General features: G+C 44.5%; 3 protein-coding genes across 4 annotated transcripts in view; 1 reads left to right on the forward strand and 2 right to left on the reverse strand.

The window, feature by feature from the left end:
- LOC139573040 (uncharacterized) overlaps window positions 1-15,180 on the reverse strand; it is a 145,303-nt gene that overhangs the window by 115,224 nt on the left and 14,899 nt on the right. The window contains exons 15-16 of one of the 2 annotated variants that reach the window (XM_071396019.1): window positions 13,542-13,629; window positions 11,824-11,976 (exon numbers count right to left, since the gene is read on the reverse strand). The gene's annotated coding sequence lies outside the window, so the exon portion shown is untranslated. Of the gene's footprint in view, window positions 1-8,588; window positions 11,977-13,541; window positions 13,630-15,180 lie in introns of those variants that run through there. The other variant, XM_071396018.1, reaches the window with a different exon arrangement.
- LOC139573042 (polysialoglycoprotein-like) lies at window positions 3,391-4,910 on the reverse strand. Its single transcript, XM_071396021.1, has 4 exons — window positions 4,768-4,910; window positions 4,526-4,591; window positions 4,279-4,362; window positions 3,391-4,142 (listed from the first exon to the last, which is right to left on the reverse strand). The coding sequence occupies exons 1-4, from the start codon at window positions 4,865-4,867 to the stop codon at window positions 3,499-3,501; spliced, it is 894 nt and encodes a 297-aa protein (XP_071252122.1). The 5' UTR covers window positions 4,868-4,910; the 3' UTR covers window positions 3,391-3,498.
- Window positions 12,470-14,187, forward strand: LOC139573043 (polysialoglycoprotein-like). The gene is made up of 4 exons (XM_071396022.1): window positions 12,470-12,568; window positions 12,744-12,809; window positions 12,972-13,053; window positions 13,193-14,187. The coding sequence occupies exons 1-4, from the start codon at window positions 12,508-12,510 to the stop codon at window positions 13,212-13,214; spliced, it is 231 nt and encodes a 76-aa protein (XP_071252123.1). The 5' UTR covers window positions 12,470-12,507; the 3' UTR covers window positions 13,215-14,187.

Raw genomic sequence — 15,180 nt, forward strand, 5'->3', positions numbered from 1 at the left:
GCTGCAAAAACTGGACCCGTACAAATCAGCTGGGCTAGACAATCTGGACCCTCTCTTTCTAAAATTATCCGCCGCCATTGTTGCAACCCCTATTACCAGTCTGTTCAACCTCTCTTTCGTATCGTCCGAGATCCCTAAAGATTGGAAAGCTGCCGCGGTCATCCCCCTCTTCAAAGGGGGTGACACTCTAGACCCAAACTGTTATAGACCTATATCCATCCTGCCCTGCCTTTCTAAAGTCTTCGAAAGCCAAGTTAATAAACAGATCACTGACCATTTCGAATCCCACCGTACCTTCTCCGCTGTGCAATCCAGTTTCCGAGCTGGTCATGGGTGCACCTCAGCCACGCTCAAGGTACTAAACGATATCATAACCGCCATCGATAAAAGACAGTACTGTGCAGCCGTCTTCATCGACCTGGCCAAGGCTTTCGACTCTGTCAATCACCGTATTCTTATCGGCAGACTCAACAGCCTTGGTTTCTCAAATGACTGTCTCGCCTGGTTCACCAACTACTTCGCAGACAGAGTTCAGTGTGTCAAATTGGAAGGCCTGTTGTCCGGACCTCTGGCAGTCTCTATGGGAGTACCACAGGGTTCAATTCTCGGGCCGACACTTTTCTCTGTATATATCAACGATGTCACTCTTGCTGCGTGTGATTCCCTGATCCACCTCTACGCAGACGACAGCATTCTGTATACATCTGGCCCTTCTTTGGACACTGTGTTAACTAACCTCCAAACGAGCTTCAATGCCATACAACGCTCCTTCCGTGGCCTCCAACTGCTCTTAAACGCTAGTAAAACCAAATGCATGCTTTTCAACCGTTCGCTGGCCGCACCCGCCCGCCCGACTAGCATCACTACTCTGGACGGTTCTGACCTAGAATACGTGGACAACTAAAAAATACCTAGGTGTTTGGCTAGACTGTAAACTCTCCTTCCAGACTCATATCAAACATCTCCAATCCAAAATCAAATCTAGAAACAGCTTTCTATTTCGCAACAAAGCCTCCTTCACTCACGCCGCCAAACTTACCCTAGTAAAACTGACTATCCTACCAATCCTCGACTTTGGCGATGTCATCTACAAAATAGCTTCCAATACTCTACTCAGCAAACTGGATGCAGTCTATCACAGAGCCATCCGTGTTGTTACCAAAGCCCCTTATACCACCCACCACTACGACCTGTATGCTCTTGTCGGCTGGCCCTCGCTACATATTCGTCGCCAGACCCACTGGCTCCAGGTCATCTATAAGTCTATGCTAGGTAAAGCTCCGCCTTATCTCAGCTCACTGGTCACGATAACACCCACCCGTAGCACGCGCTCCAGCAGGTATATCTCACTGGTTATCCCCAAAGCCAACACCTCTTTTGGCCGCCTTTCCTTCCAGTTCTCTGCTGCCAGTGACTGGAACGAATTGCAAAAATCGCTGAAGCTGGAGACTTACATTTCACTCACTAACTTTAAATATCAGCTATCTGAGCAGCTAACCGATCACTGCAGCTATACATAGTTCATCTGTAAATAGCCCACCTCAATCTACCCACCTCATCCCCATATTGTTTTTATTTACTTTTCTGCTCTTTTGCACACCAGTATCACTACTTGCTCATCATCTGCTCATCTATCACTCCAGTGTTAGTCTGCAAAATGTTTTACTTTGAAACTATGGCCTATTTATTGCCTTACCTCCTCACGCCATTTGCACACCTGTATAGACTTTCTTTTTTTCTATTGTGTTATTGACTGTACGCTTGTTTATTCCATGTGTAACTCTGTGTTGTTTGTGTCGCACTGCTTTGCTTTATCTTGGCCAGGTCGCAGTTGTAAATGAGAACTTGTTCTCAACTAGCTTACCTGGTTAAATAAAGGTGAAATAAACAAAAAATCCCAGAGGATCCCAGATGGCTAACAATAACATATCCTGACATAATGTAAACGTTATACATTAAGCGCTCTCCCTCAGTGACATGAATTAGTATATTTCATATTCTCAGAACCCAACAGTAGGTTTTAAGGTGTGGCTGCATGTTTGTCGTGGACGCATTGTCACTCTTGATGTTCTTTTTCCAGATTGCAAGTGAAACACCTTTAGATGTAAGTGCCAGTTGGTAACTTTCTCACACTTGCTTGTTTAAGGTATGGATGCAACACCCCAGTATGTCTGCAGGGGATGGTCACTGAGATTTACCATGTTTCACATGCTACTAGACTAACCTTCCAAGTAAATATGTTACAAGTCTGAACTGGCCGTCCTTGTCTTTCCTCAACTAATTGAAACCTCAGGGACAGACATGCTAAACGACTTTGATGTCAGAGCTCCCATCAGCCCTCTCTACACCTCGCTGTGAGTAAAGCCTACCTGCTCCTGTAGTGGTCTCCATATGACAAATGGCACCCTATTCCCTACTTAGTACACTACTTTTGACCAGATCCTTATAGGCCCTGATCAAAAGTAGTTAACTACATAGGGAATAGGGTGCTATCTGGGATGCAGGCATGGTGTTGATTTTCCACAGGAAGTTGACTGTCCAGAGAGACTCACACACCAAATTCCTATCTATTCCTGATTAGTGTGATATACATGCATATTCTACACAGTGATGATGATTTCCTTATTTTGCCATTTGAGTTAATAAACCTCAGAGGAGAAGTAGTGTTTGTTTCTCAATCCCACGCTTGGCAGGGACCTCAGATGTTGATGCTGTGCGGGAGCAAAAATGGGCTCCCGATTGAAAGACTCTGGTCTACTAGAGGTCTAGCACTGTATTTCTGTTCAGGCGTACCACAGGACATTGATTATATTAAGAGTGTATATCTAGTCAGGCGTACCACGGCCACCACCATGCTATGGAGGTCCTGGTTCAGTCTCTGCTGGATCTAGACGTGAGGGACAGCCTGAATTTAACCTGAAAGTTTGGATTAGAACTGGGATATGAAGACCAACCGCCAAAACGATGGGCTAATGATACGAGAGCTGGTTTTACATGTAAGCATTAACTAATAGGAAACCAAGTCAGTTACGAGAGAAGACACCCAGCAGAGTCATTTAAATGCAAGTTGACAACCGTGATATTAGTTAGCACTGACACCATTAAACCCAGATTCTAGCAACAGCCTCATATGTACAAATCCCAAACACTCAGCTCCACAACCATCAAGTTTAAATGAACTAGAACCCATTCCACATCATGTGATGCTACTAGCATAATTTGACCAAATGTAGCTTAAGTCAAATGGTAATTTAAGCTCAGGGGTCAAAGTAGACATATTGCTGATGCCAAAGCATGGTTATAATGCAAAATAAATGTTGACATTACCCCAGTCAGGTCATAGACCTCAACTCAAAGTAGGAACCGTCAAAACACTACTGAGGACACAAGTATTACAGTTAGCATTTAATTGAGCCAAAACAAGAAAATGCAGTTACACACAACCTGGACTAGAGTACCCATGAACTCTTGCATGGACCCCGAGCACCATGTCCCACGTCAGATATCCATGTTTGTGGTCAACGGGGGCTGAGATGCAGAAGTAAGGCCAGTGGCAGCTGCCGAGGTAGCGTCGTCAGACGGGCCAGTGGCAGCTTCAGAGGTAGCGTCGTCAGACGGGCCAGTGGCAGCTTCAGAGGTAGCGTCGTCAGACGGGCCAGTGGCAGCTTCAGAGGTAGCGTCGTCAGACGGGCCAGTGGCAGCTTCAGAGGTAGCGTCGTCAGACGGGCCAGTGGCAGCTTCAGAGGTAGCGTCGTCAGACGGGCCAGTGGCAGCTTCAGAGGTAGCGTCGTCAGACGGGCCAGTGGCAGCTTCAGAGGTAGCGTCGTCAGACGGGCCAGTGGCAGCTTCAGAGGTAGCGTCGTCAGACGGGCCAGTGGCAGCTTCAGAGGTAGCGTCGTCAGACGGGCCAGTGGCAGCTTCAGAGGTAGCGTCGTCAGACGGGCCAGTGGCAGCTTCAGAGGTAGCGTCGTCAGACGGGCCAGTGGCAGCTTCAGAGGTAGCGTCGTCAGACGGGCCAGTGGCAGCGTCGTCAGACGGGCCAGCTTCAGAGGTAGCGTCGTCAGAGGACAGGGCATCATTTGCCGTAGAGCTACCATGGTTTGGAGAAGCTTGGGATTCTACTTCATTAGTCTCTAAATAGTCTAGAGAGAAAACAAAGGAACAGTTGGGTATTCTACAGCAACACAGCTGTTCTACACAGTCTAGGCCAAATTGCCATTCGAATGTTGAGCAACATGAACCCAACACAGATTTAAAAGTATATGTTTCAGGCCGTACCTTCTCTGTCTTGTTTAGCGTCAGACCCTATGGATCGGAGCAAGGCCAGGGCATGCACAATGGAGACGTCATTTGATGACAGCTCTGAAAAACGTAGGTTAAGGTACACAAGCAAAATGACCAAATCAAAGGGTTTGACAACATTATTTAGACAACTGAGTTACTCTATGGTGTTGAATGAGTGTCAAACACAGCAGCACCATAGACATAGTACAAAGCTAGAAGGGTTGTGGAAAGAAACACTTACCTCCAAGTCTCCTCTGCAGAGAGACTTGCTCTTGCTTCTGGGACTTTCCAACAGGGTAACAAGAAACTGAGGAGAAAGTGTTGACAGAAGTTGAGTTGACACAAAATAACTACATATTATTAGTGGTGAAGAATACAAGATGACCAATGCGGAAGAAACAGAAAGTCAAAATTGAATCTCCAACTTATAAAGTTAGGCATATTTCCCAAACAAATCCATTCAACCCAAATTAGTGAACCAACCTTTGACAACCCCCACAGTCAACACAACGAGCAGCAATTCTCTCACACCTCCCATGATCATGAGAATAGTCTGTGTTATCAACAGGTAATGTCTTCCCATGGCCTGTATGAGGCTTATATAGGCCACTAATGACCTTTTACCTGACAAACATGACTTAACGATCAATTAACATGCTTGATTGAGGTGTTACATTCAGATAGAAATAGACCATGTAGAACGTATGTTGATTCTTTGGTGGGCAGGCAATCTTTTCTACTCCATATATTGCATTTATATCTGTAATGTTTAACCCTAATGGTCTCAGCTCAGCAGTAGAAAGAAGTAGGCCTAATTATTTTAGGTGTAATCTTCAAAGATATTAGGGGGAAATAAACACTGTACCCAAATCCACTTTTTACAATGCTCCTGGGAAATGGGTAGGCCTCCACCATATAGTCCTTCACAGTTTTACAGCTGTGTTATATTCCTTTATTTACATAGATCACATACATAAATATATATGTTAGCTGTAGGTAGCTTTGGGATAAAATTCCCATATTGTATTGTTACTAACATAAATCATAATATATCATATTTCCCTCATTTGCTCTGTAGGAGGTTCGTCATATGAAGGACATTCAAGTGGGTGTGACCCCTAAACTGTAGGAGGGGCTCAGTGGGGTGACAGACATCCTGTAAGGGATCTCCAGCTAGTGTCTGAGGACCTGTAGGAGGCTGTGTCTACAGCTGTGGGGCAGGACAAGCATGGTAACCTAACCTCAATGTATGAAGGATTTTATTGTTAGGGATAGTAATCTCCAATCTTTTAAAATATGGCTCTGTGTCTCTCCACCAATCTCCCTTCTCTTCCCCTCCCCCAACCCACTTCAGTAGGTTCAGCCCAGGATAAGTGCACCATCCTGGCTGTGACCCCCAGTCCAGCTGCTCCATGTAACCTAGCTGGGAAGCAGGACCTCAGCGAATGTATGTGGTTGTTCCTTACTTTAACATAAAACTATCATAGATATTATGTACACCTAATTGTCTTCTCACATGTTCCCTTCGCCCTCCTCCTCAGACCGCTGCACTCTGACCTTTGACCCTTGCACGGCCAACGATCACCTGTTCCTCTCCCAGGAGAACGTACGAGGGCATCCCCAGGAAGGAAAAGGGGAAACGGTGTATGGTGGGAATGAACGATCTTCCCTAGAGCCTCCAGCTGGATGAGCGCCAGCTGAGCACCTGGCACAATGGGTGCCTGTGTAACCGATGTGAAATGGCTAGCTAGGTAGCGGTGGTGCGCGCTAGCAGCCTTTCAGTCGGTGACGTCACTTGCTCTGAAACCTTGAAGTAGTGGTTCGCGCCCGGGGCGAGGGGACGGACTAAAGTTATACTGTTACACCTGGAAGCGGTGGCTGGCCACTGTCACCACTCCCGCATCAGAATGCTGCTGGACTACGAGGCTGGAAAACTGACGAACTACGGAGACGGGCAGACACGGCTGCATGCCTTGCCTTCACTCAGGAGCTGTTCCCGACCTGTTGCCACGACGACAACACGAAAGGGGATGACGTGACCTAACAATCTCATATGGGACTATTCTCCGTAACCATATACTTAGATAGACATCGTATCATTGTATCTGTCCCATTATGGTGTCTGCAAGAGCACGGGCAGCGCCATTGAGGCCATCTCCATTTTTAAGTAGTCCATTTTCTTCTTCTACTACGTCTATGAGTTGGCAAACAAACTGAAAGAGTGCACACTGCCAACAAGAGTGTGTTTGAACAGGTATAAAGCCAAGGTTGGTGGTTTACTGCCAGCTGCAGATATGGAATGTTTTCTCATGAGCATAATTCATTGGCTGATCCCCCCTGGTGACCTGTATGGAATTCTGTGATCTTACCTTAACCTATAGGAAGTCCCACCCCATCCCCCCCTTTTGTCCTCAGAAAAGCCTAAATTCATCGGGGCATGGACTCTACAGGGATACTGGCCCATGTTGACTCCATTGCTTTCCACAGCTGTGTCAGGATGGCTGGATGTCCTTTGGGTGGTGGACATTCTTGATACACACGGGAAACCGCCACTTAATAACATACCCCGTTTTATAGGCATGTAAATGTTTTGTCTTGCCCATTCACTCTCTGAATGTAACACATACAAAATCCATGTCTCAATTGTCTCGAGGCTTAAAAATCCTTTAACCTGTCTCCTCCCCTAAATCTATACTGATGAAGTGGATTTAACAAGTGACATCAGTAAGTGATCATAGCTTTCATCTGGATTTACCTGGTCAGTCTATGTCATGGAAAGAGCAGGTATTCTTAACTTTTTGTATATTCAGTATATATAAAGATGATATCTCTATCATTCTCTATTGGCTAGATAGAGCTAGAACCATATTGTCTATACTTGTGTCACTAACCTTGGTCTAGGTGAGTAAAAACGTATATAGAGGGAAGCGAGCTAGCTTTTTGGATTGAATCCTAGCCTCTGTCCCAGTTGGATACAAGGACACTGATGCCTGAATGGGTGAAAGCAATATGGCCTTCCATTATGCTCGGTGTAGTTACCTCCATATTCCCTTCAACTATCCAGACTTCTAAGATCAGTTAGTTTGGGAAAGTACTAGGACTGAAATTTGCTCAGTGCCGGAAAAAATTAGAAGGAACGCCATCATGGTTAGATTAAGACCCTGCGGAGCTGGTGTGAGATATGGGTCTGAAAAAGTACCTCCATTTTGTCTAACTAGGCGAGTCAGTTAAGAACAAACTCTTATTTACAATGACAGACTAAGAATAGTGGGTTAACTGCCTTGATCAGGGGAGAAACAACAGATTTTTACCTTGTCAGCTCAGAGATTCGATCTAGCAACCTTTTGGTAACTGGCCCAACACTCTAACCACTAGGCCACCTGCTGCCTCAGTGCAGTGATGGGATATAACACTGTTCTCCAAATGTTACTTTTATCCAAACTGATACATCGAAAAGATTGAAATACTGCTCGTTTTCCGGCAACATGCCCTTTCCGTCCTCATGCTAGCTAGCAGTAGACAAAGCAGCCATTATGGAATGGCATGTCCCCGTTTGAGCAACAACGGAGCTGATTGGCTGACACGGCCATTTCAAAATAGCTGTGGTGGCTACTGCTAGGTAGCATGCGGATGAAAATGTTTAGGTTAACAATATTTCAATCTTCTCAATGTATCAGTTTGGATCAGTGATCTAGTCAGTTGGTTAATGTGAGTCCGGAACACTGCAGAGTGATGTGATGCAAGGATTCTTATTTTTATTCCTTGATGTGATGTGGTGGGTGAGTGAGTGTGTGTGTTCTAGAATGTTCCGAAGAGTGACAGACAGGACATGACATCATAGGCCAACTGCTCTATACACACAAACACACCGGCAGTAGCAGTAGTAGCATATAGCTCAGATAATCTTTCCATATACACTGAACAGACATTTCACATTTCAAAGATTTTACTGAATTACAGTTCATATAAGGAAATCAGTCAATTTAAAAAAATTCATTAGGCGCTAATCTAATCTGTGGCATTGTGTTGTGTGACATCACTGTACACTTTACAGTGGTCTTTTATTGTCCCCAGCACAAGATGCACATGTGTATTGATCATACTGTTTAATCAGCTTCTTGTTATGCCACAACTGTCAGGTGGGTGAATTATCTTGGCAAAGGAGAAATGGGGATGTAAATACATGTGTGTGCACTAATTTTAAGAGAAGAAAGCTTTATGTGCCTATGGAACATCTCTGTGATCTTTTTTCAGCTCATGAAACATGGGACCAACACTTTACATGGTGCATTGAAGGTAGAGTCTCAAATTACACATTATTTTTTATTTATTTCACATTTATTTAACCAGGTAGGCTAGTTGAGAACAAGTTCTCATTTGCAACTGCGACCTGGTCAAGATAAAGCAAAGCAGTGTGACACAGAGAACAACACAGAGTTACACATGGGATAAACAATAAACAAGCCAATAACACAATAAACAAGTCAATGACAAAGTAGAAAAAAATAACGTCTATATACAGTGTGTGCAAAAGGCATGAGGAGGTAGGCAATAAATAGGTCATAGGAGCGAATAATTACAATTTAGCAGATTAACACTGGAGTGATAAATGAGCAGATAATGATGTGCAAGTAGAGATACTGGTGTGCAAAAGAGCAGAAAAGTAAATAAAATAAAAACAGTAAGGGGATGAGGTAGGTAGATTGGGTGGGCTGTTTACAGATGGACTATGTACAGCTGCAGCGATCGGTTAGCTGCTCAGATAGTTGATGTTTAAAGTTGGTGAGGGAAATAAAAGTCTCCAACTTCAGCGATTTTTGCAATTGGTTCCAGTCACTGGCAGCAGAGAACTGGAAAGAAAGGCGGCCAAAAGAGGTGTTGGCTTTGGGGATGACCAGTGAGATATACATGCTGGAGGACGTGCTACGGGTGGGTGTTGTTATCGTGACCAGTGAACTGAGATAAGGCGGAGCTTTACCTAGCATAGACTTATAGATGACCTAGAGCCAGTGGGTCTGGTGACGAATATGTAGCGAGGGCCAGCCGACAAGAGCATACAGGCCGCAGTGGTGGGTGGTATAAGGGGCTTTGGTAACAAAACGGATGGCACTGTGATAGACTGCATCCAGTTTGCTGAGTAGATTATTGGAAGCTATTTTGTAGATGACATCGCCGAAGTCGAGGATCGGTAGGATAGTCAGTTTTACTAGGGTAAGTTTGGCGGCGTGAGTGAAGGAGGCTTTGTTGCGAAATAGAAAGCCGATTCTAGATTTGATTTTGGATTCGAGATGTTTAATATGAGTCTGGAAGGAGAGTTTACAGTCTAGCCAGACACCTAGGTATTTGTAGTTGTCCACGTATTCTAGGTCAGAACCGTCCAGAGTAGTGATGCTGGGCGGGCGGGTGCGGGCAGCGAACGGTTGAAAATCATGCATTTGGTTTTACTAGCGTTTAAGAGCAGTTGGAGGCCAGGGAAGGAGCGTTGTATGGCATTGAAGCTCGTTTGGATGTTAGTTAACACAGTGTCCAAAGAAGGGCCAGATGTATACAGAATGGTGTCGTCTGCGTAGAGGGGGATCAGGGAATCACACGCAGCAAGAGCGACATCGTTGATATATACAGAGAAAAGAGTCGGCTTGAGAATTGAACCCTGTGGTACCCCCATAGAGACTGCCAGAGGTCCGGACAACAGGCCCTCCAATTTGACACACTGAACTCTGTCTGCGAAGTAGTTGGTGAACCAGGCGAGGCAGTCATTTGAGAAACCAAGGCTATTGAGTCTGCCGATAAGAATATGGTGATTGACAGAGTCGAAAGCCTTGGCCAGGTCGATGAAGACGGCTCCACAGTACTGTCTTTTATCGCTGGCGGTTATGATATCGTTTAGTACCTTGAGCGTGGCTGAGGTGCACCCATGACCAGCTCGGAAACTGGATTGCACAGCGGAGAAGGTACGGTGGGATTCGAAATGGTCAGTGATCTGTTTATTAACTTGGCTTTCGAAGACTTTAGAAAGGCAGGGCAGGATGGATATAGGTCTATAACTGTTTGGGCCTAGAGTGTCACCCCCTTTGAAGAGGGGGATGACCGCGGCAGCTTTCCAATCTTTAGGGATCTCGGACGATGCGAAAGAGAGGTTGAACAGACTGATAATAGGGGTTGCAACAATGGCGGCGGATCATTTTAGAAAGAGAGGGTCCAGATTGTCTAGCCCAGCTGATTTGTACGGGTCCAGTTTTTGCAGCTCTTTCAGAACATCTGCTACCTGGATTTGGGTGAAGGAGAAGCTGGGGAGGCTCGGGCAAGTAGCTGCGGGGGGTGCGGAGCTGTTGGCCGGGGTTGGGGTAGCCAGGAGGAAAGCATGACCAGCCGTAGAGAAATGCTTATTGAAATTTTCGATTATCATGGATTTATCGGTGGTGACCGTGTTACCTAGCCTCAATGCAGTGGGCAGCTTGGAGGAGGGGCTCTTGTTCTCCATGGACTTTACAATGTCCCCAAACTTTTTGGAGTTAGAGCTACACTATGCCAATTTCTGCTTGAAAAAGCTACCAGACATAGTCTGGTACCAATCAACATGACAGCCTTGAGTTGGGGAGGAGTGAGCACTTTGGGGTAGCGGTCAGGTCAGATGAAGTGAGGAAGAACAGATATCACAAAGGTTCTGTCTAGCAACAGAGATGCATTGGCTGTTCAGAGGTGTAGGAGTAGACTCAGCATAGGAGAAAGGATTAAATATCAGTGCTTGTGTGAATATGTATTTTGTCTAATGCAGCTGTCTTGACCCTCTGGGAAGAATAAACTTGGTTTAAGCTTTCATAGTGTCCGTCGAGTTTTTACTCTGAGAATTAGAACCTAACAGTTGGCACTGCGAGCAGGGTTCACCACGATTTGCAGTCGAACTAGAGATTCTGAATCAGTGAAACAGAAACAAGGTAGGCACAGTTCCTACACCTGTTATCACTAATTCTGACATCTTGGGGAGATGAGAGTCGTACGCTGAACCAATTATAGGGTACGGACCTAGAAAGCCTGAGCTTATTCAGTAGTCCCATTGTAATTATGACCGGTCGTAGCTTTGTGGTATATGGTAAGTCCTGGAAGGTAAACCACAACAGGTTGATACCTGCAAAGGGTAAGTCCTAGGGGGTAAGACCCGGGTGGGGTTGGTTACCTGCTAATACCTGTAACAAGTGGGTGAAAGTCTCAGCCGCAGTGGACATGCGGCAGTAGAGTGGGTGTGGATGGATAAAATGACATGCTTGTGTACTAGGATAAAAAGTTGCCATTCAGGGTTAGAAGAAAAGCAATAAGATACTTGAAAACTGTTGGATTTGGGTGTATTAGCAGTAGCAATAAAGAGAGGTTGGTTTTATGCCCTGTTGGGGTGGGGAACCATGACAGATTATGTGGAAATAGGAAGACAAGTGTGAATAATTTTGGTAATGTGTGTTATCAACAACAGTGATATTTGAACAGATTGGAGATGACTATCCATAACAATGAAATCCTTCATACAGTGAGGTTAGGGTAGGTTACCATGCTTGTCCTGAACCACAGCTGTAGACACAGCCTTTTCCAGGTCCTCAGACACTAGCTGGAGATCCATTACAGGATGTCTGTCACCCCACTGAGCCCCTATTGCAGGTTAGGGGTCACATCCACTTGAATGTCCTTCATATGACGAACCTCCTACAGAGCAAATGAGGAAAATATGATATATTATGATTTATGTTAGTAACAATACAATATGGGAATTTTATCCCAAAGCTACCTACAGCTAACATATATATTTATGTATGTGATCTATGTAAATAAAGGAATATAACACAGCTGTAAAACTGTGAGGACTATATGGTGGAGGCCTACCCATTTCCCAGGAGCATTGTAAAAAGTGGATTTGGGTACAGTGTTTATTTCCCCCTAATATCTTTGAATATTACACCTAAAATAATTAGGCCTACTTCTTTCTACTGCTGATCTGAGACCATTAGGGTTAAACATTACAGATATAAATGCAATATATGGAGTAGAAAAGATTGCCTGCCCACCAGAATCAACATATGTTCTACATGGTCTATTTTTATCTGAATGTAACACCTCAATCAAGCATGTTAATTGATCGTTAAGTCATGTTTGTCAGGTAAACGGTCATTAGTGGCCTATATAAGCCTCATACAGGCCATGGGAAGACATTACCTGTTGATAACACAGACTATTTTCATGATCATGGGAGGTGTGAGAGAATTGCTGCTCTTTGTGGTGACTGTGGGGGTTGTGAAAGGTTGGTTCACTAATGTTTTATTTGGATTGAAGGGATTTGTTTGGGAAATAATCTCAACTTTATCAGTTGGAGATTAAAATTTGACTGTCTGTTTGTTCCGCATTGGTCATCTGCTATTATTAATATATGTAGCTATTTTGTGTCAACTCAACTTCTGTCAACACTTTCTCCTCAGTTTCTTGTTACCCTGTTGGAAAGTCCCAGAAGCAAGAGCAAGTCTCTCTGCAGAGGAGACTTGGAGGTAAGTGTTTCTTTCCCCTACCCTTCTAGCAATGTTCCTCGTCACTGTGTATATGGTGTTGCTGTGTTTAACAAAGTCAACACCATACAGTAACTCAGTCTATCAAATGTTGTCAAACCCTTTGACTTGGTGGTTTTTGTGTACCTGAACTTTTTTTTCCAGAGCTGTCATCAAATGACGTCTCCATTGTGCATGCCCTGGCCTTGCTCCGATCCATAGGGTCTGATGCTAAACAAGACAGAAGGTAAGGTCTGAAACATACTTTTAGAACTGCGTTCAGTGGGGTACATGTTGGTCAACATTAAAATGGGAATTTGGCCATGACCGTGTAGAACAATGTGCTCCTGTAGAATACCCAACGGTTCCTTGTCTTTTCTCTAGAGTATTTGGAGACTAATGAAGTAGAATCCCAAGCCTCTCCAAACCATGGTATCTCTCCAGCAAATGATGACCTGTCCTCTGAGGAGAAGCTGAGGTGCATGTCGTCTGACTGAGTACTCTACTGCTACCGCTGAAGCTGCAACTGGGCAGTCTGATGATGTTGTACTGAACCTATATCATGTTAGTACAATTGAAAACCTACATCTTATCAACATACTTAGTCCATCATTCTGACATAATAACACAGTAGAGGTGGACCATACAGCTGAGCTGTGAGGCTAACACACAGCCAATTCATTCACTGGGATAAGGACATTAGTCAGAATGTAAATGATGTGGTCAACTCATTACCCATGTAAGCAGCCCAGTGGATTGCACGGCGGTCCTTCTTGTCTAAAGCATTAATGTTGGCTCCTCTGGAGAGAAGCAGCCTCACCATCTAACAGGAAAAGGAGAGAGAAACAAAACACAGGCTGAGGAGAACTAAAGCAAGATCTGCTAAAATCTGGTGTCAAAGCCTCTCGAACAAACTCAAGCATACAACTAGGGCTGTGACAGTCATGGGACTTCCGGTGTCGGTGATTGGTGTGCCATATGTACAGTCATCGACAACTGAAAGCCGATGGGTGTAACATTAGCGTGTTTAGGCTTAACTGTCTTGCTCAAAGGCCCGTAGGTTAAGGAGAAGCAAATGTTTTTTTTATAAAGCATTCCATGAATCACATTTACAGACTTATGTAAGATAGTGGACTATTACTAATTTGGGTAGTCATCATTTAGAATAATATAACTCGATCACTGTTCAATGCAGCGTGTGGTAGAGTAAGGCTAGGCTATGTCAGATGTGTTTCTCTTCACCAGATTTTTGGGGGGGCATTTTTTAAATGAATTATCATGCAATTCTACTACACTTTATGACTATAGAGATTAGCAGAATCTTTTTCAATATGACTTTCAAGTGGCACTGACCCAGGGATAAAGTGAATATGCACAATCACTGTTTGTTTTTTCTTGTAATGAGAGCCAACTTTTCCACCTCACTCCTCCGACCTACTGTAACAATGAGAGAGGTGAAGGGCAGAGGCTACCCACCCACCCCCAGCCTGTAGGCTATAGTTACCCCCAGTCCCAACATTTGACCTCACCCCCTCCCAATGAACTGACCTTCATAGATTCTCTCCTATGAGCATATACAGTTTAAGTCGGAAGTTTACATACACCTTAGCCAACTACATTTAACCTCGGTTTTTCACAATTCCTGACATTTAATCCTAGTAAAAATTCCTTGACGTAGGTCAGTTAGGATCACCACTTTATTTTAAGAATGTGAAATGTCAATAGTAGTGATTGATCACATTCCCAGCGGGTCAGAAGTTTACATACACTCACTTAGTATTTTGGGTAGCCTTCCACAAGCTTCCCACAATAAGTTGGGTGAATTATGGCCCATTCCTCCTGACAGAGCTGGTGTAACTGAGTCAGGTTTGTAGACCTCCTTGTTCGCAAATGCTTTTTCAGTTCTGCCCACAAATTTTCTATGGGAATGAGGTCATGGCTTTGTGATGGCCACTCCAATACCTTGACTTTGTTGTCCTTAAGCCATTTTGCCACAACTTTGGAAGTATGCTTGGGGTCATTGTCCATTTGGAAGACCCATTTGCGACCAAGCTTTAACTTCCTGACTGTGTTGATGTTGCTTCAATATATCCACATTTTCCTACCTCATTAATGCCATCTATTTTGTGAAGTGCACCAGTCCCTCCTGCAGCAAAGCACCCCCACAACATGATGCTGCCACCCCTGTGCTTCACGGTTGGGATGGTGTTCTTTGGCTTGCAAGCCTCACCCTTTTTCCTCCAAACATAACAATGGTCATTATGGCCAAACAGTTCTATTTTTGTCTCATCAGACCAGAGGACATTTCTCCAAAAAGTTTGATCTTTGTCCCCATGTGCAGTTGCAAACCGTAGTTTGGCTTTTTTATGGCGGT

This window comes from Salvelinus alpinus, chromosome 4 (genome assembly GCF_045679555.1).
Source record: "Salvelinus alpinus chromosome 4, SLU_Salpinus.1, whole genome shotgun sequence".
Taxonomy (NCBI): Eukaryota; Metazoa; Chordata; class Actinopteri; order Salmoniformes; family Salmonidae; genus Salvelinus; species Salvelinus alpinus.

Excerpts from the sequence above, each read along its gene's own strand:
- LOC139573042 (XM_071396021.1), bottom strand. The coding sequence starts at position 4,867 with ATGGGAAGACATTACCTGTTGATAACACAGACTATTCTCATGATCATG. Across the intron at positions 4,363-4,525 it reads TCTGCAGAGGAGACTTGGAG|AGCTGTCATCAAATGACGTC; the intron begins GTAAGTGTTTCT and ends TACGTTTTTCAG. Across the intron at positions 4,143-4,278 it reads CGCTAAACAAGACAGAGAAG|ACTATTTAGAGACTAATGAA; the intron begins GTACGGCCTGAA and ends TTTTCTCTCTAG.
- LOC139573043 (XM_071396022.1), top strand. The coding sequence starts at position 12,508 with ATGATCATGGGAGGTGTGAGAGAATTGCTGCTCTTTGTGGTGACTGTG. Across the intron at positions 12,810-12,971 it reads TCTGCAGAGGAGACTTGGAG|AGCTGTCATCAAATGACGTC; the intron begins GTAAGTGTTTCT and ends TTTTTTTTCCAG. Across the intron at positions 13,054-13,192 it reads GATGCTAAACAAGACAGAAG|TATTTGGAGACTAATGAAGT; the intron begins GTAAGGTCTGAA and ends TTTTCTCTAGAG.